The sequence below is a fragment of the Apostichopus japonicus genome, chromosome 21 (assembly GCF_037975245.1).
Source record: "Apostichopus japonicus isolate 1M-3 chromosome 21, ASM3797524v1, whole genome shotgun sequence".
In the NCBI taxonomy this organism is placed as follows: Eukaryota; Metazoa; Echinodermata; class Holothuroidea; order Aspidochirotida; family Stichopodidae; genus Apostichopus; species Apostichopus japonicus.
Genome location: NC_092581.1, coordinates 14,997,979 through 15,025,842, shown reverse-complemented (window position 1 = coordinate 15,025,842; position 27,864 = coordinate 14,997,979). Strand labels below are relative to the sequence as shown.

General features: G+C 36.7%; 2 protein-coding genes across 6 annotated transcripts in view; one reads left to right on the top strand and one right to left on the bottom strand.

Moving 5' to 3' along the window:
- The window catches only part of LOC139962647 (intraflagellar transport protein 88 homolog), a 33,203-nt gene extending 32,389 nt beyond the window's left edge, over nt 1-814 (bottom strand). For 3 of the 4 annotated variants that reach the window (XM_071962807.1, XM_071962808.1, XM_071962810.1), the window contains exon 1: nt 635-767. The gene's annotated coding sequence lies outside the window, so the exon portion shown is untranslated. Of the gene's footprint in view, nt 1-634 lie in introns of all 4 variants that reach the window. The other variant, XM_071962809.1, reaches the window with a different exon arrangement.
- Nucleotides 812-26,224, top strand: LOC139962650 (mitogen-activated protein kinase kinase kinase 7-like). Of its 2 annotated transcripts, XM_071962812.1 has the most exons (15): nt 813-1,036; nt 2,722-2,832; nt 4,141-4,397; nt 5,366-5,490; nt 8,058-8,186; nt 10,076-10,133; nt 10,876-11,000; nt 12,180-12,313; nt 13,381-13,510; nt 18,166-18,639; nt 20,960-21,012; nt 21,483-21,542; nt 23,232-23,287; nt 24,280-24,373; nt 25,684-26,224. In XM_071962812.1, exons 1-15 carry the CDS (start codon nt 947-949, stop codon nt 25,780-25,782), a joined length of 1,995 nt encoding a protein of 664 aa, XP_071818913.1. In that variant the 5' UTR covers nt 813-946; the 3' UTR covers nt 25,783-26,224. The 2 variants fall into 2 exon arrangements, with proteins under 2 accessions (XP_071818914.1, XP_071818913.1); XM_071962813.1 differs by lacking the exon at nt 18,166-18,639 and having other exon boundaries at nt 812-1,036.
- The last annotated feature ends 1,640 nt before the right edge of the window (nt 26,225-27,864 follow it).

The window sequence follows — 27,864 nt, the reverse complement described above, 5'->3', positions numbered from 1 at the left end:
TAGCCATCCAATGTAAAACAGTGATTACAAAGTTTTTTATGTATATTCTTGAATAAATTATATCAATAACACGAGAAACTTTTCAGTTTGAATAACTGAAGAAAAATCCCCATCATATTCAACTTATGACCTCCTATTTGCAAATGTGTGAAAAGGGTAGGCTAGGGATGCACTGCTGTATTGGACAAAATTTCCCTTTCATAAAGGTATATGGCACTTGGAGTGGAAAGATACATTCCAATTTCCCTATTCTGACATCTAACAGACTTTCATGGCTATACTGTACACTCATCGAAATGACTGCATAGACCCCACCTAGGCTAGGTAGTAGTCCTTAAGTCTAACTTAGAGGCTCATGCCTAAGGTTGGGATCTTTATCTGTTTTGGTATTTTAATGTTATTGGTGTGTTTCTGTTTACAAGCATTCTAATTTCTGAAGTGTTGGCCTTCAGCTAGTGTAGGCATAGGCTATAGTCTAGGCTAAGGTCTGTAGTCCTAACCAAGGCCTATCGTTTATTAGCGTCTACGGTGGGCATGGAAACGGTTACTTATCTCGTTTACGTGAAACATTATTGTCTTTAAACAAAAGATACGAAAATAAAATATTAAAACAACATGGTTTAGTTGTGCTTACAAATTGTGAAGAATCAATTTCGCCTTTTAAAGTTAACTACGTTGCTATTAACCTTATACCTGGAAAGTCTTTCTCACTTGCTCTCAGTCTCTCTACAAAAATGTCTACTCGCAAAAATATTTCAAGTCGTGACGTAGGGTCAGAGGTTAAGAATGCATGTTTAGCATAAACAAGACAACCAACGGGGAAGTACCTTCGTAGGTAACTCTTACATTACAGTTATCCAAGCAAGACACTGCGTGAAATGGGGCAAACAGGATCCAGAAAAGTGACCGAATCATAGTTAATGTAAGAAAACCCTAACATTTCACCATGGCGGGCATCGAACGGGAAATCAGTTTAGAGGAGGAACGTGAAGTACATTGGCAAGAAATTGAACACAAAGACCTACAGAGAGTGAAGGTATGAAACCATCAACGTATAGGCAGACCTGTTTAGATGTTGCTTGTTTATCAATCTAGCCTAACCTAGCCTAGGCCTAACTTAAGCTATATATACCATTATAGTATGCTTAGCCATGTCATTCCGATCGTAGGCTAGCATAGGCCTAGCTTTGGTTTTTCCAACTCCCATTGATCGACAGCAAAAATGCCAACGACTTGTGTTGTCGTTAGAGATTCCTCACCAGAGTATGAATGTGGTTCTTGTCGTTATCCTATTCCTAATGTAAACATAGATATTAAATTAGCATGGTGTTTGGGGAGGCTCACATGTTGATGAGGCTGATAGCCTTCCCTCTGATAAGAGATTTTGGACTGGTTGTAACTGGCCTTGCACATATTCTTGGTTACATTTTCGATGTTAACAAACATCAGATTTCAAAGAACTGCATGCTCCTAGCTGGTAGTTTTTCTCCAGTAGCTGACACTGTTGATGCAAGACAATTGGATGTGTGCATTTTTGCATTGTCAGACTCAGAACTCTTTATGTTGTCAGACTGTACAGCGCATCAGGGAGGTACTTGTATGCACAGCTACACATCGAAGGCTCGCTCATTGGATCATTTATTGATCATTTATCTCAGTCAATTCTAAAAAGTATATATTGTAACATTCCTTAGAAGCATTCAGTATTTCTAAACCTAAAGTTAAAACTTTTCAGGCTTACAAATATAGTTTTAACTTGGTTGTAGTTTAATATAGTGTTCATTCTATTGAACATTCTAGATCTATATCAAATGATAAGACTCAGTTACATCCTCCTTTATAATGCATTTGATAATGCTATGCAGTAAGTTCAATCTAATGTAGTGTTTGCCGATGCTAGTGCAATCAACAAACGAACAAACAAAGTTATTATCTATAGGGCCATAATTTCTTTTATTGTTCTTTCAGTATAATGAATTATATATTAATATCATTGCATTGATCATATTAGAATCTCTGTGAGTTGTACAAAAAGTTCAGGATTCCTAGATTTCATTCATTTGATACAATCTGATCTACATGGATAGCACAAGTAAAGCCAAAAGGGGTTCATAGTAACATAAATCTAGTTCCGTGAGGACTCTCACCAGCTAATGTAGTATTGTAACATTGCCAAGGTACCATGCAGTTACTGTACTACTTCAATATTACTGTATGTTTGTTTGATATTACATACATGGAATAATTTAGTATATACTCAAAAATTTTGTATAGCAGTTTTGAAGGTTCCCTTACAATGGTTCCTTTGTACAAAAGAGTATACATCTTGGTGAGACAGTGTTGTAGGTATGTTGGCTTGCAGAAAAGGGAAAAATTTCTCAACAATTCACCATGTACTCTCTATTTAAAAACAGTTTCTAAGTCATTAAAATTTAGGTCAATTCAGCACTTGAAAAATCTATATATATTTGTTTCACAATGAGAAAATACCTCCCCGAAGTATGCTTCTGTAAACTTTCCCTCTTGCGACATAATTTGAAGTATGCTTTCAACTAATTTTGTACCAATTGATCTTCAAAGGAGTGAAATGAGGTACATACGTTTCAGTCATTTGTAAGCCACAGGAAATATGGGGGGGGGAGGTCCCTGTTCCAACCCCCCCCTTTTCATGGAATGGGGATCTGTAAACTGGTACATAGGTGTTTTTGTCATATCTAACAGGTCATTGGAAAAGGTTCCTTTGGTGTAGTAAGCAAAGGAAAATGGCAAAAGAAGGATGTTGCAATAAAACTTATAGAAACGGAGGATGAGAAAAAAGCCTTTAGAGTTGAGGTAAGTTTAATCCGCTTGTTTTGAATTGCAATTTTGAGGAAATGAGAAATACACAGTCAGTATCCGTGGATGATGCCCATTTAAAAATTCTACAAAATTAATGAAACTAGTGCTTTAAGCCATGTGCATTATATATATTCTATGTACAGTGTAAAGTGAGTGAATGAAGAAGAATAAAGAAAAAGTTGAGCATATTTAATGCCTACCAATAGTTGTACTGTACCTTTTACTGTAGGTAGTTATTAAGGGGGCGGGATGGGAGGGAATGGGAACGGTTTTCAACGAAGTTTACAGTCATATGGGTATTTGGAACAGACTGTCTAGGCCTGTTTGCATTTATACTACCATCAATTAGATCTATATTCTATGGGACTGGAGATATGACAGTTGCAAAGATAAACTGTACCACTCAGGCCTGGTTGAGACACACTTTAAAGATATATGCCAAGTATCGTACAACTTCCATATGTATCTCCACTACTCTAACTTTTCATGCGTTTAGTTCGCGGCTCGCTTACCTGCCTCCACTTTTCATGCACCCCAATCTACCTACTGTAACAAACAAAACCAAGGGAATGTTCTAGTGCTGTGCACCTATTGAGCCAGTTTAGTTTCATTGCCAAACCTTTTTTTTTTATTCTTCCAGAAGTTTGTATGGATTTAGGTCTCATCTAAAGATTTCACTTGTGTTGAAGCGAAATAACAGTAAAGCAAATGTGCCTTAGCATAGAGATTTTAGTGTGTTCAATTGATAAACTTCACTTACTGTAGTTCAGCTCAGCTCAGTTTAGTGTAATGATCGTAACCCCCTCAGCACAACCCTACTTCCCTTCCTCAACACCCGCACTACCCACACCACCCACACCACCTACTGTACACCATCTTTCCCATTCCCCGATCCCTTCCTCCAAAGTTGTGTATATATGTATGTATGTATGTATATGTGATCTTCCCGCAAGCAGGAACTCGCGAAAGAAGCCATGGAGGCTTGTAGACTCGCAAGCTGACCGAAGCCAATCTCTCGGCACACATCCATTTAACGTCCATGTCGGGAAGTTGTTATTGAACAACACCCTTGCCAGACGACACACATTGCTGTCGGCGGGGAATCGAACCGGGGATCTCATGACTGGGAGACGCCGGCGTTAACCACTAGGCTATACACTCCGCCTTGTATATATTAAAGTCTATAACTTGCTGCATACAGGCAATAGTAGACACACTTATAACATAGTCATACTGTACAGGGAGTAAGATAGTAATACCACCTAAAGTCTTGTTACAATATTTCATTCCTCCTTGGTACAGGTAGTTCAGTTGGCCCGTGTCAGTCACCCAAACATAGTGAAACTCTATGGTGCTTGCACCAAAGCAGATCCAGTGTGCCTTGTCATGGAATTTGCTGAAGGGGGTTCTTTGTTTAGTGTATTGCATGGCAAGCCACCACAGCCAGTTTACACACTAGCCCATGCCCTGAGTTGGGCCCTACAGTGTGCTAAAGGGGTAGCCTACCTTCACAGACAGACACCGAAACCGTTGATCCACAGAGATCTGAAACCAGCCAAGTGAGTATTAAACCATTAATGTTCACTAAAATTCCTGCATTAAAATCAGATAAACTTTAAAAAAAAAAAAAAAAAAAAAAATCAAAGCAGGAAAGTCATTAGCATCTGGTCATGATGCATCATGGGTAACTTTAATACTAATTATTAACTCAAACGGTGGAGCTGTAGCTGTGTATGAAGGAAGTAGCTGGCAGTCCTTCATGTATTTAATTATTCGGTGACACCTTATAACTGGTCTGCTATTATCACAGACAACAACATGGAGGTTCAAGTCCCTGATAATTTGTGACTTACACTACAACATCATTTCAAGCGAAACACTTAAAAATGACATTGCATACATGAAACATGTGAGCATAGTCTGCAAAGTCTGCATAGTCTGTTTTAATTAAAGTTAAAGTTTTAGTTAGGTACCAGTAAACCAATTAACAATGTTCATCATCAAAGGAAACCTAGCTTGTGGGGATGTCAGTATGTTACACTGTAGGTCTGGGATTGTATGCTGATCAATATAGACTGTTTTCACAGTATTTTATACATGTGTAATAATATTATTATTTGTAAATTTAAGGGTTTAAACTTTTACATAATTTTCCATTTTCCCCTCTGCCATGGAATTTTAACCACTTCACAATTTAGCGACTAAGTACATGAACACTGATTAAGTAAGGGGTGTCAAATATAGCAAGATAATTGTTTTTAAAAAAAATCTAATTTACATTACATTGAGGTAAATGGTTCCAGTCGTATGTGACTTTTGTTTATTCATGAAGTGCCTTTGACGAAGAAGAAGAAAAAGAAAAAAAAAAAGGGCATGACAAAAGTGCTTAAAGTTAATGCTTGAAATTATTATTCTCCTGGTTGGTACCGATAGAGCTCTATATTTTTTACTAATTTAGTGGCTTTCTGTTCATTTATTTTCAAGTAATATTCTTTTTTCCTTCTTTCTTGTTTTTGTTGTAATTTAGTCTTCTCCTCATGGAAGGAGGCATAAAGTTAAAGATTTGTGACTTTGGAACTGCTTGTGACGCTCAGACTTACATGACCAACAATAAAGGAAGTGCTGCTTGGATGGCTCCAGAAGTATTTGAAGGTAATTTTCAAACACCGTATCATTTTTAACCGAGACGTTATTTTACTCTCCGAAACGTCAAATGTATTCTGGAGGGTCAAACATACCTTCTAACAGTTTTGAAAACCTATGCAAAATTTTAGCTCGCTAAAAAATTGTGGACCAAATTACTCCAAATGACCTTTCATGTTAAATCGTGTCTTGTCACAGTTTAATAAAATGCAATTAAATTCAGTTTGGTGAAATATTTGTTTCATCAGTTTTTTTTTGCAGTTTATCCTTGCCTAAATGCTGATTTCAGCGACAGATGTAGTATTTATAGATACGTTTGTTTATTCTCCCCCTTCCACCACTTCCTCCTATCTTTCTCTTCTACTATAGTGGTGATCATTTTATAATTTAAAATGAAAGCTCTGTTGCTTGACAGTACTGTTAAGTACGAGGAAATAGCAACCATGACTCAACTATTGTGTCGTATAGTATCTGTTTTATCTTCCCACAATATTTGCAACATAGACAATATTTACTGTTCATAATATGCAGTGCATTCCATTACCTCATGTGACGTAATTTTTTTTTCCAACATTCGGTTAGCAACGGTGTACTTAGTCAACAAAGATTAACTGTCTAAAGCTGTAAAGGGATATTCACCATTCGAGCAAAGCAAAAGAACATAATAACTTTATTTGTAGCGGTTCAGTCTGTTTTCATTGACCTCAGGTTACAAGAGTAAACTTTGCAGTAAATTTAGTGTTGACATCTTTTTAGAGCATTTTTGGAGATCTAGGAAATTTGGTTGAACAATTATAATTATTGAAAATTGATACTAGCTACATTTCAGTGACATTCACACTATGCTGATATATACATACAAGTATGTAACATGCATTTAGGTAGAGCTACTGGCACATTGATCTAAATATATATGCTATACAGTATAGCCCTGGTATTCAACATGGAGAACTCAACCCTTTTAAGGATCACCACTAAATAATAAGGAGGGTCACAATTGGTGACTCACCAACAAATTTGGGGAAAATTGCTGATATTCGTGGGGCAAGAAGCAAAACATCAATTTGAACATAAAGTTCTTCAAAAGTTGTGAATTTTAACACCTTATTGCATCCAAGCACCCATAATCATATAAAACTTTCGCAAAGGGGAAGGGCATACCTCCTTCCCATAGATCCCACCAGTCCCCCCCCTCCTCCCCCAGCCACAAAATCCACCACTGAAGGGTCACCATAAATGTGAAAATTGGTGTCACCAAGTCAAAAAAAACAACCAGAACTGTGTGTAGAAGTATGTTTAAAAGTAAGTTGGCCTGACGTTTCGATCCTAGCAGGATCTTCTTCAAAGGCTAAATAACAAGTAGCAGTAACAGAAGGGACAAAAACATGCAACATTAGAAGTGGAGGGGATTCCCCAATTGGCCAATGAGGGTATTTCCTCATTCTTGTTCACATAGGGAACTGAGATTGCATTGAATTCAAACATATAGTAATATGTACAGGCTTTTGTTTGACTACAGTGTTAACTAAGCTTGGAATTGCCATCAATTGTTGCAAATTCTTTTCTGTCTTGTGTTAACTTTTTGTGATTGTTTAAGTTAAATTCTGACATTGTGAAGGATTGAACGGGGGAATTTGCTGGGGCTGGAAAGGGTGGGCAATACGGTATGGTTCAAGTCATATGATGGATTTCCATTATAAAGTTGCACAAACTGATGTCATGTAAGGCCAATTTCTGTGGATAAGAAGTACAATACACTCGGCATGATCATGTGATTGAAGGGAACATGTCAAAGGTGACAGATATGGTGTAGGCTTCATATATGAGATTATTCATCAGTTTGTGTGTGTTTATAGTGGAATGCATGATACCGCTTGGAATTATGACCACAAATTGTAATATTAATAAAATGATAAAATTCAGGATTTGGATTTGGAATTAGATCGTCATAAATTTTACCTCCAAATACGAAATTTGAAAGTTAAATAAATGGTTGTGAACTCATGTAATTATGTACATGCAGCTGCTTCTAAGGAAATATCACTGTATAATTTAACAACATTATTTCACTGAAAAAACGACTACAGTACGGCTACTGCTACTACTACTACTACTACTACTACTATACTACAACTATTACTACTACTACTATACTGCAACTATTTCTACTACTGCTACTGCAACTACTACTACTATACTACAACTATTACTACTACTGCTACTACAACTATTACTACTACTGCTACTACTACTACTACTAAAACTACTACTACTACTACTATACAACAACTATTACTACTACTACTATACTACAACTATTACTACTACTGCTACTACAACTATTACTACAGTACTACTGCTACTACTACTACTATACTACAACTATTACTGCTACTAATACTACTACTTACTACTCCTACTATTACTTTTACATTCTGCTTCTCCCACACTGCACCTGTGTTAGCACGGTGCCAAGCTGATCCAAGCTGAAATATGGCCTGTATAGGCTGGATATGTGTATCACTCCTCACCCTTAAAAATATATGTATACACCCTCTGCAATGGTTTCTACACAGGTCGCCAGTACAACGAAAAGTGTGACATCTTCAGCTGGGGCATCATACTGTGGGAAGTTCTCTCCAGGAAACGACCTTTCGACAACATCGAAGGATCAGCTTTCACTATAATGTGGGCTATACATGAAGGTAAGATTGGGGCTAAACCGTAGAAAAAAGGCTCAAGTTCTTAATCCACACTTACAGCAATCTTGTGAGACCATCTTCATCATTACTACTGTATAGTGATTATTTTAAGCCATTCAGGTATTCTGGAAGACCATGGTCATCCTTACTACATGGCCATACTGTGGTTTCTTTTATGTCGTAGAAGACCGTTTTTATCGCTGCACCTTGATTTCTGATGTGTTGGAGGACCGTGTTCATTATTACAGTCCATAATTCTATTACATGTGATAGGGGACCATGGTCAACCTTATTCGCCATATTTACCACTGGCATGGTATCACAGGGGACCATGGTCAACCTTTCTGGTCATATTGACCACTGGCATGATATCATAGGTGACCATTGTTAACCTTACTGGCCATATTGACCACTGGCATGATATCACAGGGGACCATGATATCATAGGGGACCATGGTTAACCTCACTGGTCATATTGACCACTGGCATGATATTATAGGGGACCATGGTTAACCTTACTGGTCATATTGACCACTGGCATGATATCACAGGGGACCATGGTTAACCTTACTGGCCATATTGACCACTGGCATGATATCACAGGGGACCATGATATCATAGGTGACCATGTTGAACCTTACTGGCCATATTGACCACTGGCATTATATCACAGGGGACCATGGTCAAACTTACTGGCCATATTGACCACTGGCATGATATCATAGGTGACCATGGTCAACCTTACTGGCCATATTAACCACTGGCATTATATCACAGGGGACCATGGTCAAACTTACGGGCCATATTGACCACTGGCATTATATCACAGGGGACCATGGTCAACCTTATTGGCCATATTTAGCACTGGCATTTTATCACAGGGGACCATGGTTAACCTTATTTTCCATATTAATCATCTCTACTGACCAAAATTGGATATATACTTCATATCATGGGTGACCATTGTCATTTTACTGGCCATAATTTAATTCCAAATGGTATCAGAGGTGACCATGGTCATCCTTTCTGGCCATATTAGCCACAGGCATGATATCATAGGGGCCCATGGTCATCTTTAATGGCATTACTGGTGTTCCATCAGTTCCCTGCATCAACCTTACTCTCTGTTTTGTGATTCCTTAAAATACTGGTCAAATTTAGTCACGTCAGGCGAAATGTGACAGCAACACTTTAATATCAATCAATGTAAAAGCAGAACTTGACACAAAAAGCCAGAGAAATGTGTTAAAGTTGAGGCACCACTCCCCCTCTCTGCCTCCTCCTCCTCCTCCTCCTCCTCCTCCTCCTCCTCCTCCTCCTCCTCCTCCTCCTCCTCCTCCTCCTCCTCCTTTAAAAGAAATTAGATGAAGACAGGAAGATGAAGAAGAAAACCCCAAAGAAGCAGTGTTTTCATCATTCCCTTTCATTCCATACATATTCTAATGTATCATGATCATTGTGTGTTTGGTCCCTTTGCTCAGAGAGGAAATAGCCAACAACAATGACAACAAGAAGAATTTCCCTCACTATGACAAACACAACAGGAAATCCTTTGAGTAAAATGTACACAAACATGTACGTATATTACTGTAGATCCTCCTGCAAGCAGGAACTTGCGAAGAAGCCTCATTGGCTTATCAAAGCCGCAAGCTGACAGAAGTCAGTCTCTTACATTCATATTTAATGTCCATGATTATGAATTGTTAATTGTCAACAACTCTGTAAATGGACGACATACATTAATCTTACAGTGACTCGAACCGGGGAACTTATGATTGAAAGGCACCAGTGTTAACCACTGAGCTTACACTCCAAGACACTCCACATACATGCTAAATTTAATACGCAGCTGTTCTTATTTCAATGTTTTTTTCTTTTCTCTCTATGGACAGGAAAGAGACCAATCAAAATAAGAGACTTGCCACGGCCTTTAGATGATCTGATGAACAGGTAAAAACACATTCACATTCAGGAAACAGAATTCTTTTCCCTTTTCTCCCTGGAATCAAATCACAGTACGTGGCAAAATCTCTAAGGATTATGTTTGGATGTCCATCGGACCAGCTGGCCTTATCCGTTGGTTGTCCCAAGAGCAAATTCGGTTGTCTCCCCCCCCCCCCAATTTTTTTTTTAATATATATATATGGCAAAATAACAATACACTATGGGAGAGATATGTAGGTAGATATGTTGGGGACTATACTAATTTAATCAGTTAACCTATTTGGGGCCATTTTATTTACAATGCAAGTCTATATTTGATATAAACACCTTGTCCGAACAGTAAATTTGGTCGTGTCGCTCCGGTAACTCACTGAAGACTTATTTTCTGGCTTTATAAATAATGTTAACTTCTGTTCCAAGATTCAATGATCCTTGCGGGTGATCCGATCTGAAAGGATGAGTGAACATAGAAAAAAAAAAAAAGAGAGATTGTGGCCTAAAATATAAGTGGCTTCTGCATGCATATGTTAGAGAATCAAGTGATCCAATGAGAGAACCACGCTTGTCATGGTTTGATTAAAATTCTTAAGAGTTAATTATGAGATCTCTCATAAGAATTTGAAAAGATCTCCTTTTATCTGGCTTGAGAAATATGTAATGTATCATAGAGATTTAAATAAAAACAACTTTTCCCATTTTGAAGTTTTTCCTTCCTTAAAGAGATCATTCTAAAATCCTTTTCGAACAGATGTTGGAGTCCAGTTTCTAGAAACAGACCCTCCATGAAGCAAGTGGTGAAGGTGATGACTGCTCTCGCTTCCCTGGTCAAAGGAGCGGATGTTCCCTTGGTCTACCCACCTCCCCAGGAACCAGGTATGTACTCATCGCATTCGTGGTTTATTCACTCCACATGTAAGGAGAAACAAATATCCCTTGTAGAGTTTTTTTCGTCATCAAAGAGTGCTATTAAAGTTATCAGTTTTATGAATTTTATCAGTTATCGGTTTTATGAATTTATGAATATATGCATGAATTTATGAATCTATGAGTTTTATGAATTTTTTATGAATTTTTATGAATTTATGAATTTGAATTTATGAATTTGAATTTATGAATTTATGAATATGAATTTATGAATGAATTTATGAATCAGTTATCAGTTTCATGAATTTAGAATGGCTGTTACCGTAAGCTATGGATTTTGTTGCATTTATTGTAACTTTATTCATCTGTATATTCCAGCTCAATCTAACCTGTACAATGCTGCACTCTGCTGCCAGATCAGTTGACTTCACTTCCGCTCTTACCTGTCTCCCCACAACATTAACACTCTCATAGTACCATGTCTAGAGTGAACTGATAACACTCTTTACACTGTACACCCTAAGTTAGCGACCGGTCACTGTCGCTCAATGTCCATCCTACTTTACCACCCTTAGAGGGTCAGACTCTGAGTTATGAAAGCAACCCTCTGAGTCTATTCTGGTCAATTCTATTTCAATAGTCTGATATGGTACATGAACTTTAAACAGTCGAGTTTGACTCCAAAATAATGAAGTTAAAGTCAACAGAATTTTGGAGTTTTCCAATTTTGCAATATAATTAATACTGCTGTGAATCACACTTCATTTATTACGGTGGTCATAACTTGATATGCGAGATGAAGAGTTGCCATGCTAGAATAATTTTAGTGAGATGTCAAGTTGGCATAAGTCGGTATCTCTTCTAAAATCAAAATTTTGTTGAGATACCGAGTTAGGTAGGTGTAACATGGCAATTTGACAAATTTTTACCGAGATGTCAAGTTAGTGTAAGTCGGTATCTCGACAAAAATCAATATTTTGTCGAGATGTCGTGTTATTCTAACATGGTAACTCTACATCTCGCATGTCACCTTACGACAGCTGTAATTTACTGCTCAATCATTTCCACTCACCTGGTGGTGAAAACTCAACCAAATAACCAAACAGCTAGCTGCCGTACACTTTCTCAAAATATAAACAAGATGACCCAGTGAAGTACATATATATATATTTCTTTAACACTCTCTAGTTAATCAACGGACCCCTACCACACCGACTGATATCGCTACTGCGGGGACCCAACACACCGTAGGTGAAACGGTTATAAGATCCGGTGAAAGATTGCCTGGAGCTGGAGATTTTATCCAAGATACTCCCAAGAGGGTAGGTTTCTATCGTTCAAGAGGATAAAGTAAAAAAAAAGGAAAAGGCAAATTGTTGCCAGATGCTTAAACTATTAGTCTGTAATTATATTCTTTGTATTCTGGTTTTGCCTTGGCTTAGTCATAAAACAAAGCACAAGGTGTATCACAAGGTGTCACACACAATTGCGTACAGCTCCGAGCTGTGTAAGACCTAGCAGATCTCTACTTTGGAGTGTAAGGAATCTGTCAATCTCTTGCAGGCTAGATGTGTTGGCAGTCACATTAGGAATAGGAATAGATGACTTAATCACTGCAATTGCCTATAGCCAATCGGTAATAGCTTTTTATTCACCATGGGAATGGTTACCCTAGTGTATCTATTTACAACTCATTATAGAAATTGACTAATTATCCCCGACATCAGCGTCAAAGTCGTCACTTATAGGCGCAATCTATACGTAATAAAGCTCACTCGAGCCTGCTTGGGCTTGAAGTCATAAAATTGCGACACGACAGAGTCATTTTACCACTAACACGAAGCTTCCAGACAAGGAATGGATGACTTAATCACTGCAATTGCCCAGTCTGTGACATAATATTTTAGTGTGTCAGTATAGCTACTTGGTCAGTGCTGAACTTTGTACCTGACACTACTTCCAAGGGATGATTCGTGTCTCTGTGATCTCCTTCACTAGCTACAGTCGGGGGACCTTTAATTAGGTCAGGATCCACATAAGCTGGTTACTACAAGACGCTTAAAGGTCATCCATAATGCACTTAAATATGCTAGAAAAATGCTAGAAAGTCAAATAATGGTCACTGCCATTCAGATTTCAAAATATAGTTTACTACTAACATCAAAGCGTCTTGCCTCTTTTGAGAATTAGAAATGTTTATTGAACCATTCGCTTTATTCGGAATTAAATTGAAGGGTGAGAACCTCCAGGAAACTACTTTTGAAAAATTCTAGCATTTTTTATTATTGTGCACCACTAAAGTGACACGAACACATTTTTTTTTGCATTATAGCTATCTTTGTTAAGTCTGGTTCAATTGCAGTTTAAATATTTTTTTGATTGTTTTTAGTTGAGTTCGCAGGACCCAGGTAGAGTGCAGTTAAGGAACAAAACAAATACCGAAAATGACAGAGAAAGACGAAAGTCTGCAGATATTCTGGAACTTGAGATGCAGAGAAGTGAGGATGATGAACCAAAAAGTGAGTTTCGTTTATCTCATGAAGTTTGGATAAATAAAGTAGTAGATTTGATAAATGGATGCATCCATTCGCACATTGACATCACTGGGAACCTATTAAAGCAGCATTTGAGTTTAATCACTAAATTTAATTCAAAATCAATCACGTTAACATTGACACCCTTCAACAGTTCATCACCAAATCGATTAATTCGGGAAATAAATATTGATCCTCTACGATTTCTAAGCTTTCGTCTCTCCGATACTTTCTGTCAGTTTGAACAACGTGAGAAAGGTAGCACCCAAAACGCTTTTCAAAAGTTTTGTTCAAACTGTTTCATGTTTTTCTTCCAAATGGAATCAAATGCGTCTCAGTTTTCTATGTACTACACACCGTTATCTGCACACCTCCTTAATTAAGGTAAAGTTGGAACCCTATCCAATCGAAAATAAAAATTAAAAAGTGCAAAATAGAGGCAAACCAGAACATATCTTTGTGTAGGTGTGCAACTATGACATCACTCCTGTTTGCTTCAAGTTCACCTAAAGGTAAAATTTGTGACTATAAATATCTTGAAAATAATATGTTGATATTTAATGCAAATTACAGGTTGCCTGGAATATGTTTCTCTTTCAAAAACAATAAAAATAGTATGTCCCTGATATTCTTGAACAATACCTGGTATTTTTGGTAAAAATTAATGATCAAATGCAAAAATGCTGTTTCACACCCTTTTTTTTTGCTGGGGGGGTAAGAGAGGGGGGGTATTTCAAAATGTCATACATCATAGTTTTGATTGAATTAAGTCACATCTTATCTATTACTTTAAAACACCACAGCACGACAAAGAAGTAGAAATTTACTTTTGATTTGATTTTACTTTTGACACCAAAATACAATAGACAATACAAGACACGATGGTGTAAGGATAACACAGTAAAGTCTGTCCAGTAGACTTGTTTCCTCTGTGGTCCCTGAAATTTTCACCTAAAGAATGCAAGAATAGTTGAATATTTTGCTTTATTTTCAAGATAAAGAGGAAATGAAAGCTCTCTGTCCTGCTTTACAAAAATGCATGGCGGAGTAAAATTTGTTTTGTGATAATGTTCGTAAAAATTTGCTGTGAATTTCATTGTCCTTTTACCCTTCAAATTTAATGAAGCATTTTAGAAGTTTTAAACTTTGAACCTCTACTGATGCTACGGGTTAGTTCAAATGTCAATGAGGGGTAAATTTATGCAGTAAATTGTTGATTATCATGGCACCACACTGTTCAAACACCTCACCAATCTAATGCAGGTCTTTGGGACTTAAAATCATCTATTGATTAGAATTATTTTTTCTTCATTGTACTGGTTTTTATTTTTCCCTTTCATATGTGCACCATATTTTATTAAAATTCTCAATTACATGATGTTATTAAACTATGAACATATCCTGTATCATTTTTTCCCACCAAAATGGCAAAAATACAACCTTTTTGGCATGAACTAACTATGTATAGTTCCAAGCAATTTCCACATTTGCTTCAGATAAAAATAAAATAAAAAAGGTTTTTCTTTTGTGTAACTGGCATCAATCGATGGAAGGGAAATTCTTTAACATGTTTCTGTCAATCCAAAGAAATAAAAATCTCTCGTCTCATATTATTTGTATTTCTTTCAAATATTTTTTATATGATGTTGGCATCGCTCCCATTTGCCTCAGAGTAAAAAAAAGAAAAAAAAACAACAATTTTGATGGAAGGGAAATTCTTGAAATTTTATAGACAATCAAAACAAATATATTTTGTCTCGTATCATTTGTTATTTTTTCTAATAATTTTTTAAATATGAATATGGTGTCGCTTCTGAGGAGAACTGACCTAGGCTTATGGATTGTGTCATAGACTAAGTGGTCAGCCACTTTCGATATTGATTTTACAGTATGATATTCGACGGGTCATATCTTAATAAAAAGTATCAGCTGTATAAGGCTAAAACCTGGACTGATAGCAGGATTGTGGATTTTGTTTCCATAAAAATATCAAATTATTCTCTTGCCAATTATCATCCCCTTAATCTTGGTTATTTCAAACTCTTTGGGTTTGGTTACCCCAATATTCCTCCTCATTCTCTTGACGACTCTCCATTTGAGGATGTGGGGAAGGGATCTACGGGCAGGAGTTACCCCCCCCTTTCCCTCCCCTTGGAGAAACCTTTCATATGATGAAAGGTGCTCAGTTGTGAAAGTGCTGATATATTTTGCAACTTTTTCAGTAAATTAAATGTACTTTTCCAACTATTCCCCCAAAATATTCAAAACCCTCTAAATTATTGTGGCGACCCTAGAAAAGGGTGGTAACTTCTTCTTGTGTTAAAAGAAAACAGTTAAATGGCATTTGCAGGGATTACTTTACATAGCGGTTGAGTGAAAAAGATTTGACGGAAACTACATTAATTTTTAATACAATTACGGTTTTAGTAAAAAATTAAACACCACCAGTCTCATTAATCTATGTAATTTTAAAATGATTGCTTCCGGTAGAGGTTTAGTCAAAGAGAATATAAATAATATATAATATTAAATATTTATATTAAACTATGTTAACTTTTTGGAATGCTCCTTGGGGGCTCAATTGATGATAAGGTCGGCTCATCCATTTAGGTGTCTATGTTAAAGTTAATCCATTTTTATAAGCTCTAATAACATTCTTTGGACCTATAGACAACAGAGCACCATTGGATGGCATTCATTACTATGTGTTATTGACAATATTTGTCATACAATACTACAATGTCATCATATCATCTGAGGACAAAAAATTTGTCCAATGATTTCCTATGGAGTTTTGTGTTGTGTTTGAGGGACTGATCTAAATGTCTGTGTATTAGACTATGTAGTCCAGTCACTTCGATCGATGAACCTTAGCTGTTTAAAGGGACATTTCTAGAAAGGGTTCAAACATAACTTTGACCGATAGCGAAGTAGTTCAATGGTCAATAACATTATCAAATTTAATTTTGTGCGTAAATTCCTCCTCTAATGAGCTGCAGGGGTAACATCGTTTTTGCAACCTTTAGTAGTAATAGACCACGCTAGACTCAGGAAGACACTGGTAGTTATGTCTCTCTGCTTAATTGCACCTCTTGTCTCGACAGTGGAAATGCCTTGTTAGTTGTATGGTCTACCAAAGAGACCATCACGCCACTTCTCCACACAAAAAAAATCTTATCATATCACCTCAATTTTGAAGGATTTGCACTGGTTTCGTATCACTTCTGGAAGCATCATCTTTAAACTAAGGGTGCTGAAGTCCCTACATTAAGCAATAACTTACTCTGCAGTGAGTGCTCTGCAGAGTGGGTATATGTGTGCACTATAAGTCTATGATAATAATAATAATAATTATGATTATGTTATTGTTGTCCCAAATTAGTTTTCCACGTTTAGAACAAGGAAATGAAATGTGATATTGAAAGCCGAGTTGGAAAGCTCGCAGGTTTATGGAAAGTGACTTTTTAAGCAATATTTAATCCCAAACTTGAATTTAACTTCAGGAAGTCAACAAGTTAAATGAAAATTTAGACAATGGTTTACGTCAAGGACTTTGACTTGTTTTTTTAATTCGTTTTCTGCAAATTTGACACAATAATGGAGGAGGAAATATTAGGACCTGTTTTCTGTACCAACCTGTTCCATAGTATTAAGATACTTGCTTTCTATTTCATGTAAACAACAGAGCACCATATATTTTGTCAATTTGAGAATCTTGGATGATCTGTACGAGAATGTATTGATCTACTGCCAGAACCTATATGCTTGCTGCTACAATATATATACTAAGGATTAATAATATAGATTAACATTATTTGATATCTCCATGAAACACTTACAGTTTAGGGTTGACAGTTAGGCAGAAGTTTAGTCTTGATTAAAGTTCTTAGTCTGACGTAGAAGAAAACTTTGAGTGAACACTTATTAATGTTTCTACAGGCTATTCCTTTATTCATTTTAATGTATATGCTAAATGTATCGAATGATACTTTAAGGTTAAATACAGTAGCTCCCTTGGTGCTGGCTTAACTGTTAAATGTTTGTAGTCAATTGTTTTATAAATTCATAGAAAAAAACGTGTTTTATAATAACTCTGTGTAAACGTTAGAGGACCCTTAGATGACATTCAGCACCATTTGTCCTCGAGTTTTCTTTTGCTAATGGATTGTAAACAAGTTTTTTATTGGAGGCCATACAAATCGTGTGTGTTCCCATTGAGTTCTGTGTCGCATCTGAGGAACTAACGTGTCTGTCTGCTAGACTGAATAGTCCAGCCATATTTATTGATGAGCCTCTGGTGTTTTAAGTGGTCAAGTGATATAGAAATGTAATAGTAGCAGTGTGTTAATCTGTTTTTATTACTTAATATTTATTTCATTTTATTAATTTAATATTAATTTAGTTAATTAATTAATCTGTCCACAAATGAGCTAAAGTATTGCGTTTGCTTGAAGACATCCTTTAAGCTTGCTCTATTCCCTCCTGTGGCTGATTTTTTTTTTTTTTTTTTTTAAATTCCATTGCCATTTTTGATAATGAACATTTGTCAGTGTCATGAATATGCATGGCGCATGTAGGACTGTTTGTTGTTTGTTACATGATGCATGTAGGTTATTTTACTAATCCGTCTGCTTTTACAGGTCCAAGCAAGTCGGGCCATCACCGAACGCATCAGAGAAGTAGTTCCCACGGTAAAATAAGCGACCAGGACTTCATGAATACTTTCTCCGGCCCCCAGCCTCTGCAAGATCCGTACGCAGACACCAACAGACTGCCATTCTACCCCCCTACCCATATAGATGCCTTAAAACCCCCTTTCCTCAGCATCGAAACGGGTATGCATCACGCCAGTACTGTGCCTCAGGATATCCACACCTTGGGTCAAACTCAGGCACAAGGTTTAACCAGTATAGATCACATTCATGCCTTGGAACCGAGGTACCGACCGTCGGGGTACGGAGACCATCATATGAGAGGAGCCCGCCCCAAGAGCGGCTCAGAATTGGAAGGTCGATACACCTCCCTCCGAGGTGGGCCAGCTCAATATCAAGCAGAAGGCACAAAGAGGAGCTTTTCCATGGACCCTCAAATTCCTATCAACAATAAACCGCTAGGTTGGTATTTTAAAGTGACAATTGAAACTGACGTAACAGAAAATTATTTAACGTTTTTGATCGAGATGTTAAAGATTTCTTGCCCTGGAAGAAATGTGCTTTATGCTAGTAGACAACTAAGACACGTTGTCAATAGGAAAAACTGCAGCAGCTGTTAAATCCTGCTCAGCTAGGAACATTATTGTTAGTATTATTTACCAAATTTATATAGTGCTCTTTTCATGCTTAAGCATGTTCAAGAGCGCTTTACAATGACAACAAAATAACAAAACCCTTAAAATATGAATATGAAGAATAAAATTGACACAGCTTAAATATTGATATCAAAAAAATATATATATATATAAACGAAGGAATAATTTTTTAAATAATGTAGATTTACAGTGAAATTCCTCAAAAAAGAAAAAAGGTGAGTTTTAAGTAAATTTAAGTAACAAAATGACCAAACCCCTTAAAATATGGAAACGAAATATAAAATATGAATACGAAAAATTAAACATGAATCATAATGCAAGAATAGGTATTATCTCTGCAGACCTGCAATACTTATTGTGCAAAACTCTAGAGCACAAAGATTAGTGGCCTGTGTAGCCTGGCTGCAGCCCCCTCAGCTTTTGACATGGTACTTAAACACATCCAGTATTCCTTTAACAGAAAATTTATTTCAAACGGTCAGATGAAAGCACAAGGCTTGTAAATATCAGAATGAAAGAAGATATTTCACTGATAGTAACTAATGGAGTCAAAATCTGCTGTCAAGTTTTGTGCATTGTTTGGGAATACAACACCTCCAGAAAGCAAAATTTTATTTTGAAGATTTTAATTGATAAAGTTATTTGCTGAAGTTTCATGACAGTTTTGTATCTGGTGACAGCAAGGTCCGGTGTAACTCTCATGACAATAAAGATGTTAAATGTTGTTAACTTTCTTTATCATGTGAATTAATCGCCCAAGGTGAAGTTAATCACCACTTTAAATCATAATGTGCAATGGAGTGATCCCCCCCTTTATTGCTAGATAGTAAAATATTCCAAATCATTTATCTTTATTAAACAAATCACATGATAGATTAAAGATAGTGGTTTTTAACAAGCAGTGTGGACAATTTTTGATGTCCCTGTGAGTGTCACAATGTCTATAAACAGGCAATTGGGAGTAAAATATGTCAGTCCATGTGTGAAAAAATTGATCTTTTCTTAAAAATTTGTTGAAATTGTTGAATGATTCGTGGCACATCTGTACTTTTCAATGATCACCAAAATGAAGACTAATAAATAAATTTTGTGATATCAAGGTTTATTTTCTTTGTTAAAGTCAAAATCTTTTTTTGTAATTCTCATGTTATGTTGTTTTTATGTTCCTTTGCTTCTACATTACTAAAGGGTAGAATGCCTGATATTTCACTATAAAGGATTGTTTCAATTTTAATATCTTTTTGGTTTACATCTGAAATTTTCTTTGCATTTTTTTCTTCTCATCATACGTTTGCATGTACCAAAGCCCAATCACTTTGAAGCACAGCAGACATATTTTGAGCATGAACATCTTGTCGTCCAAAATGGCTTACATGTTTTGCTGGACACCCCTAAAAGCTAATTTTGTTAGACACCCAAAGCTGCTACTTTTTCATGTTAGCTTGACGGATTTGCACTTTTGTAGTTTTGGTTTTATTGAGTAGCTTAAATTTATAACAATGCACATTTGTCATTGTTAAATTTCAAAAAGTATTCTAATGTTTTTATTGGCGGCATCGATCATTTGCAACTGTTGGGGTTTTCTAACAAGTTTAGCGAAACGAGGGAATATGATAACCCACAATATTAAAGGATTTCAGTTTGGTCAAATTTTTAAAGATGTCTTTCCAGATAGTTCCCGCAATGGATTGTCAATTAACTATAATTATCGTGGGTAATTGATGAAAACATTCGGTTCTAACCTTTTTGTTATCCAGACATTACTCTACTCCTTGTGTTCTCTGTCTTATCCAAAAGGCAAATTGAAAATTGTCACAGTAGTTAATAAAAATTAACATCAGAACTTAACCGATATGAAATGCAAAATTGTTGTATTTGAAAAAAAGACAAGTTTGTCAAATGATTGACAATGATTGACAAAGTAGTAAATTTCCAGTATTAAAAGAATAATATACAAAACAGTTGATCTTTATCTGATCAGGGACACAGTTTGACATAGAGAGAGGATTATGTTTCAAGACCAATGATTTGGTAGTAAGATTATAGTCTGTTAATTTGCCCTGATGAAATAAGAATAATGGGAAAATGTGAAATAAATGATTTGATATTTCTCTTGTTTCTTGCAGATGATGATCAAATGCAATTTATTCTCACAGCTGAGCTGGAACCATCTTTACAAGTACGTATTGCATGAACCACGAGTGAAATCGGTCTGAAGATTAAACTTTTTATTTAGGTTGCAACATCTACAAAGTCAAACCTTACCATACTTGGAATTGTTTAATAATTTTGTGATTCTTTTGTAAGCGTGAGGTGCATTTGAACTGTTTTTGTTTGATAAAAGAAAAACACAAGGCCCCCTCCCCCTCCACCCTGCATCTCCATTTGGGTAAGTCAGAGGACTACAGCACTGGCATCCAGGATTAATTGGGGGGGGGAGGGGTGGCTGGAAAACACGAGATAAAGAACAATGCATTATCATTTTAATAATATACTAAAGGAACAAATAAACTCTTTTAAATGGATATGACTGTCTCTTGGACCAAAGTCTGACTCTCTCTACGTCGTGGTCGATGATAGCATTCATCTAAAAAGATAAAACTAAAAGTCTAACTACTTTTCCTTTCTTGACCTCTTCTTCTGTTGCAGCCTCTCCCACCAGATACGACTTCAGCAGAATCCAAACAGATTTATAATGAACATGTCACAGTAAGTAAACCAATTAACAGACATGACCAGAGGAGGGTCAGTGGGGGGGGTGGGGGAGGGGGTACATGTCAGTGGCATGGGGTCAATCAGTGTGGGATGAAGACAAAGTATCATCATTACTTATCCTTATGTAATTAAGCAAATATGAAGACTTCCCAAATCGGTGCCTGGTGACATAATTTCCGCATCACCGGCCTGGCTCTCCATGTCATTGACTGTAGCAGGAACCCATGGAGTGAGTCATAGGCAAACAAAAGATCATAATTCATGAATTAAATTCCTCATAAAATTCATCACTATGTCGGTAGGGCAGTGAATAGAGATGCATAATTAATTACTGACTGTTTTTTTGTTGTTGTTGCTTGGCGGTGATTACCGCTTAGTTAATATCAAAAGTGAAGTAATGGAGTAGAAGAATATACTTGCCGTAATCGTATTAGAAAGGAGAATCAAAGTTGTCCAGGTAGTAAAATTTTACTCTGAATGAGTTTGTGAAAGTCTTTGAAAAGAGCTCATATCCGTAGAGACTGTAGCGATGATTTTGGAGATAGTGGACATTTGATTTCTTATGTGTGGTGTGGATCTATATCCATCAGCAATCTGTAAATAAAATTGTAATCATTGGAGAAAAAAAAAACTTTCAAAGAGCCAGTACTGACCTTTGGTATTAAACAGATCTACTTGCATTAAGCTACCAATTTCCAACAATCTTGTACCAAAATTTACTAGTCTAGAGGGCAGTGGTCTGGACTAGAGGGCAGTGGTCTGGACTAGAGGGAAGTGATGCACTTCCCGACCGAATGCGACCAAACTTCCATTCGATCATTGTAACATTGGGAATCCTGGATAATCGGGCAGTGTGGCTGCAACCTGCGCAAGAATTTGCTAATTCGAAATCTCGTCCGTTTCAGTCGGGGGAGACATAACGTCGTTTTCCTGACTGGCTATCAGTAGTTTAAGGCTTTGCACAACTCAAAACTGCACAGTTGCATTAACATTTTAACCAATCACAGGTGACTCATTTTGCACATGACCTTAAATGAGCACCAGGAATCAGTCCAGGGAATATTTTAGTGTTCAGATTTAGGGTAGCAGTTTGAAAAATGCTCTTGAACTCTGTCTCATATAGAACACTATAGTTCCTGTATATACTAAAATTGCTATATAACTTTGTACTTGTATATAAAAAATTTGCCAATTTTGCATATCCATTTTGTGAAGCAATAACAGATAAAATTATTCCCTGCTTGAGAGTGCTCATCGGTTGTTGGTGTGCAGGGTTTCACTCGCAGGAATATAGGTATCGGAGAAAATCCGAAGCTAGGTCACAAACTGTCCTGTCGTGTCTGGTCGCGTTGAGTCGAAGCGGTGTGTGGCAGGCTTTAGACCTATTTGTACTTCATTTGGTTATTTCCAATCTTGGTTTCTGTGATACTGAGACGGTTTGTTAAATTATTGCATCATCTTGAGGATCCTGCTTTACGATTACCGCTGCTTTAAGATTACACAATAACAAGGAAGTCTTTGTGGAAGTGATTTCACAATTTTCCTTATACCTTAGTGTTTGAATAATTGTTAGAATTATTTCATTAGTCTAGTGTTCTGCTTGATTCGTTAAGCAGAAAGAGATCTTTGACTTGAGGGAATTCCAAAATGAATTATAATTTGTTTTCTTTTCTCCCTGTACAGATGGCAGCAGAATACATGAGACTCCAGTCGGAACTAGCCTTATTAAGCAATAGAAAGTGAGTGGTTTATTGCAAAGATTTGATATTCAATATATTCCATATTTGCTAGATAATGGTCAGCCATGAAAAAATTGCAACAGTTAGTTTTACAGCCACTTCAAAATATAGTTATCGAAAGCTGAGACATTGAATCATCTATCTGAACATTGTTTATTATGTCTATGAAAAGTAGAAGCATCAGAACCACCGTTAAAGTCAAGTTTAATAACATCTATAATACTAACAGGTTTGAGCATTAGGTTAACATTTTTGGCCAATTCTTGATGATGATCTCAAAAAGCCTTAATTCTGCATTCCATCTAGCACAAACTTTTCAAGTTTTACATTTTCAGGGGTGAGGGGGGGGCGGGGCGGGGCGGTCGTGTCGATATCAATATACATTGAATACAAGGAAATGTGAATCAGTTACTATTTATGCGAGTCAGGAGTGACATAGGGTATTCACTTGTACTTTCTTACCATACTTGTGTACTGTGTATAAAATATAGCTAAAATTTGTGAAAATATAAGTTAAAAAAAAAACAAGTAACAGTAACTCTAGTGCAGTGGGGATTTTGTTGTTGTTGTTTCATACACTGTAGACAGCTAACCTTATGGTTATTAAACGTTGGCTCGATTTGACCTCAAAACAAGTGAAGGGAGTATCATTAAAGTTGAGATATGTTGTAATTGTCCGTGAATGAGGTGGGATTGAATCGGTGGGGTACTTTAGAAAATAGACTGATGACAATGATAACAAATTATCCAAGGTGCCTACTTTCTGGTCCTGGTTTGGTACCTTTTTACAGAAAAGACTGTATTTATTCTCATAAACTACCTTAACTACTATTGGCTGTGCTTGTCATTGCTGCCGCACTTGGTTACCACAGTATACTCTGCAGGCCTAGTCATGTCAATATTGGTGTCGTGATTTTCTTGTAGTTGTTGTGTATTTAATAAATCCCTGTAAAACCTCTTTTCTGTAAACCTCTTTTCTGTCATTTTGCCAGGTCCAAATTAGCTAACAGATTGTCAGAGGATTGGAAAGATCAGCAAACTAATTTTCAACTCTTTGAAGAATTGACAAGTTTACGGGACGATACGGTAGGTTTGTTAGTGACGTTGATATTCTTAAACAGTACATCGTCTTGTACCCTTGCTTCTTTTTGACTTTTAAATTTTAAATGCACCGACTGGGCTCAAAAACACATATCCATTGTATTTGTACAACTAGAATCAGTATCATACCTAAGTGAGTGAGTGAGTGCATCAGTGAGAGAGTGAGTCAATCAGTCAACCAGTCAGTCAGTCAGTCAGTCAGCCAGTCAGTGAGTCAGTCAGTCAGTGAGTCAGTCAGCCAGCCAGTCAGTCAGTGAGTCAGTCAGTAAGTCAGTCAGTGAGTCGGTCAGTCAGTGAGTGAGTGAGTCAGTCAGACAGACAGTCAGTCAGTCTTTATATCTCCGAAAAGGAAATTAAAACAGGTAGTAGTAAAATACCCTGAAATTGTCTAATACTACACTGACTTTGTAATCGTGAACTTTTTGTATTACTTAACTTTTGTATGCATTGGTGTACAATGTTATTGTACTTTCATACATAACACACTGTCTGTTTATCCACACTAGCTTCTCCATACTCATATATGCGATAGAAGGCTAGTCAATTTATTAAAGAGGGGAGAAAAATGCTCAAACATATTTAGATTAGGTGCATGCGGTTATATTTATTGCAGAACTGAGATATTTACCATATGTGGATCTTCCTTTCAAGGTAACATTAACGATGATGCCAGCAGCTCTTGTAGGACTTAATTGATGAATGTTAAGCTGACCTTTATTTGTTCTTATAACCAAATTTAGGCAAAAGTACAGTCAATATCAATATGAAAACGTGGTCATGAATATTTGTTGAAAATAGTCATGCTTCGAATTACGAATTGGGTTTGTAAAATTTGAAAAAAAATAAGAGGGAAGTAAAGAAGGAAAAGAGAGCAGAAAAAAACTAATATGAGATATCTGTTCTGTACTGCTGTTAAGTTTATTGAATTGGAAATCATACATTTCTTAAAGAGCTTATGGCAAAAAAAAAACATTTATTTTTCCAATTTTAGTATTTTGTGAATGCATGTTTTATTTTTTAAGTCACTTTTTAAGTCACTTATTCACAGAGGAAAAATGATATTTCTACAAATAACAAAGTATCAGGTTTCAAGGATAAATCAAAAAGAAGATTATAACAAATGAAAGTGAAGGTATTAAAGAACATTTGTTGTCTTAATTGAGTATAGTTTTTCAGCTAACCATTTAAAGCTTACAATGTTTACTCCGCTCGGTGTTAATAATTACCATACATGGAGTACATCCTCTCTTTTCTTCACCAACTACCGTAGACTGCTGTTTTCTTTTTCATTTCAGGAGAAATTACAGAGGCAGAAACTGGAATTAAACTCAGAGCTTGACTCTCTACGAAATAACAAAAGTTTTCATCAATCAATGGGATCAAGGCCTTTCTAGTGGAGTTACTTAATATGTCCCTGTGGATGGGGCAAGTTTATTTTGGACTGGCATGAATTTTGACAAGATGCAGTAAATGGATCCAAATTTGAGATCACCAACCGCTCTCAATGAATCTCAGAAGATGATGTTGCACTATACTATTACAACTTTTGATGCAGTTTTATTGCCAAGATGGTAAACAGGTGCACAACCATATATAACAGTATTGTATGACAGCAGGGACACATTGGTTCATATATGCTTTGCTATAATGCAAACTAGTGTAAACTAGCAGACAACATCCTATCATAATACTTTGTGTGTTAGACTCCATCCTACACTACAGTAGCTACTGGTGTAAGACAGCAGGGACACAGTAGCCCATTGAGTGGCATTCGGTTCTTCTGTGTATGCTATACTATAATGCAAACTAGTGGTAAGTTAGCAGACAACATCGTAGCATATCACTATGTGTGTTAGGCTCCATCCTACACTACAGTAGCTACTGGTGTAAGACAGCAGGGACACAGTAGCCCATTGAGTGGCATTCGGTTCTTCTGTGTATGCTATACTATAATGCAAACTAGTGGTAAGTTAGCAGACAACATCGTAGCATATCACTATGTGTGTTAGGCTCCATCCTACACTACAGTAGCTACTGGTGTAAGACAGCAGGGACACAGTAGCCCATTGAGTGGCTTTTGGTTCTTCTGTGTATGCTATACTATAATGCAAACTAGTGGTAAGTTAGCAGACAACATCGTAGCATATCACTATGTGTGTTAGGCTCCATGCTACACTACAGTAGCTACTGGTGTAAGACAGCAGGGACACAGTAGCCCATTGAGTGGCATTCGGTTCTTCTGTGTATGCTATACGATAATGCAAACTAGTGGTAAGTTAGCAGACAACATCGTAGCATATCACTATGTGTGTTAGGCTCCATCCTACACTACAGTAGCTACTGGTGTAAGACAGCAGGGACACAGTAGCCCAATGAGTGGCATCCGGTTCTGTGTATGCTATATTATAATGCAAACTAGTGGTAAGTTAGCAGACAACATCATAGCACATCACTATGTGTGTTAAACTCCATGCTACACTAGTAACTACTGGTATAAGACAGCAGGTACACAGTATCACAGTGAGTAGCATTGGATTTTGGTATGCTTAGCTGTAAATCAAACTAGTGGAAGGTACATAGCATCATAGCATCTCACTATGTGTGCTAGACTCCATGCTGCACTACAGTAACTACCAGTCTAAGACAGCAGATACACAATATCACATTAGCATTGACAATGGATGTTGGTATGCTTTGCTGTAAATCAAACTAGTGGAAGGTATAGCAGACAACATCATAACAACTCACTAGTATTACTGTTATACTTCATCCCACAGAAGTACCGTGCAAGGTTAGAGGTGTCATATTGGCATTGGTTGCTGCTATCTAGGTTATACCAAAGTTCAAACTGGTATAATTAATGCAGCAGTTAGGCACCTCCTTGTACACCTGTTACAGGATGTACTGGTGCAATTGCTGCAGACCACCTTATAGCAATATCAGTTTATATGCTGGTTATCATGGTTGGAAAGTGATGGATTTGGTCATAATCGTGAAGTAATTACATTTTGTCTTCTCCATATAATTCACGATACAGCAACATGTTTCTGTCGTTGTCAGTTTCACAACATCACAGTGCAAGTTAATCCATTCGTACTTGTTATATTAGCGTTTCAGAACACTTAAATCAGAGAAAAATTTGTAACTTTTACTCTTGTGAGTGACATGACTCTCTGAAAGGCACCATCATGCTCTCTAATATGCTAGAAAAGAGAAATAATGGATGTTATTAAATGTTCACACTTCAACAATCATTTACAGCCACGTTTCAAAGCATTTTCCCCTTGATGAAAGCATCATATATTCTCTCATATATATCTCTAGTCTAAAATGTCTGAGCAGGCTCAAAGTCATCAGGAAAAGTGCTTTACAAGAGTTGCAGGCAACATACCGATAACGTATTCACCACGGTTCACACTGTCGCCGCATTGTGCAAGGTCAAACATTTGCGTTTCAGGACGGTAGATAATTCTGCA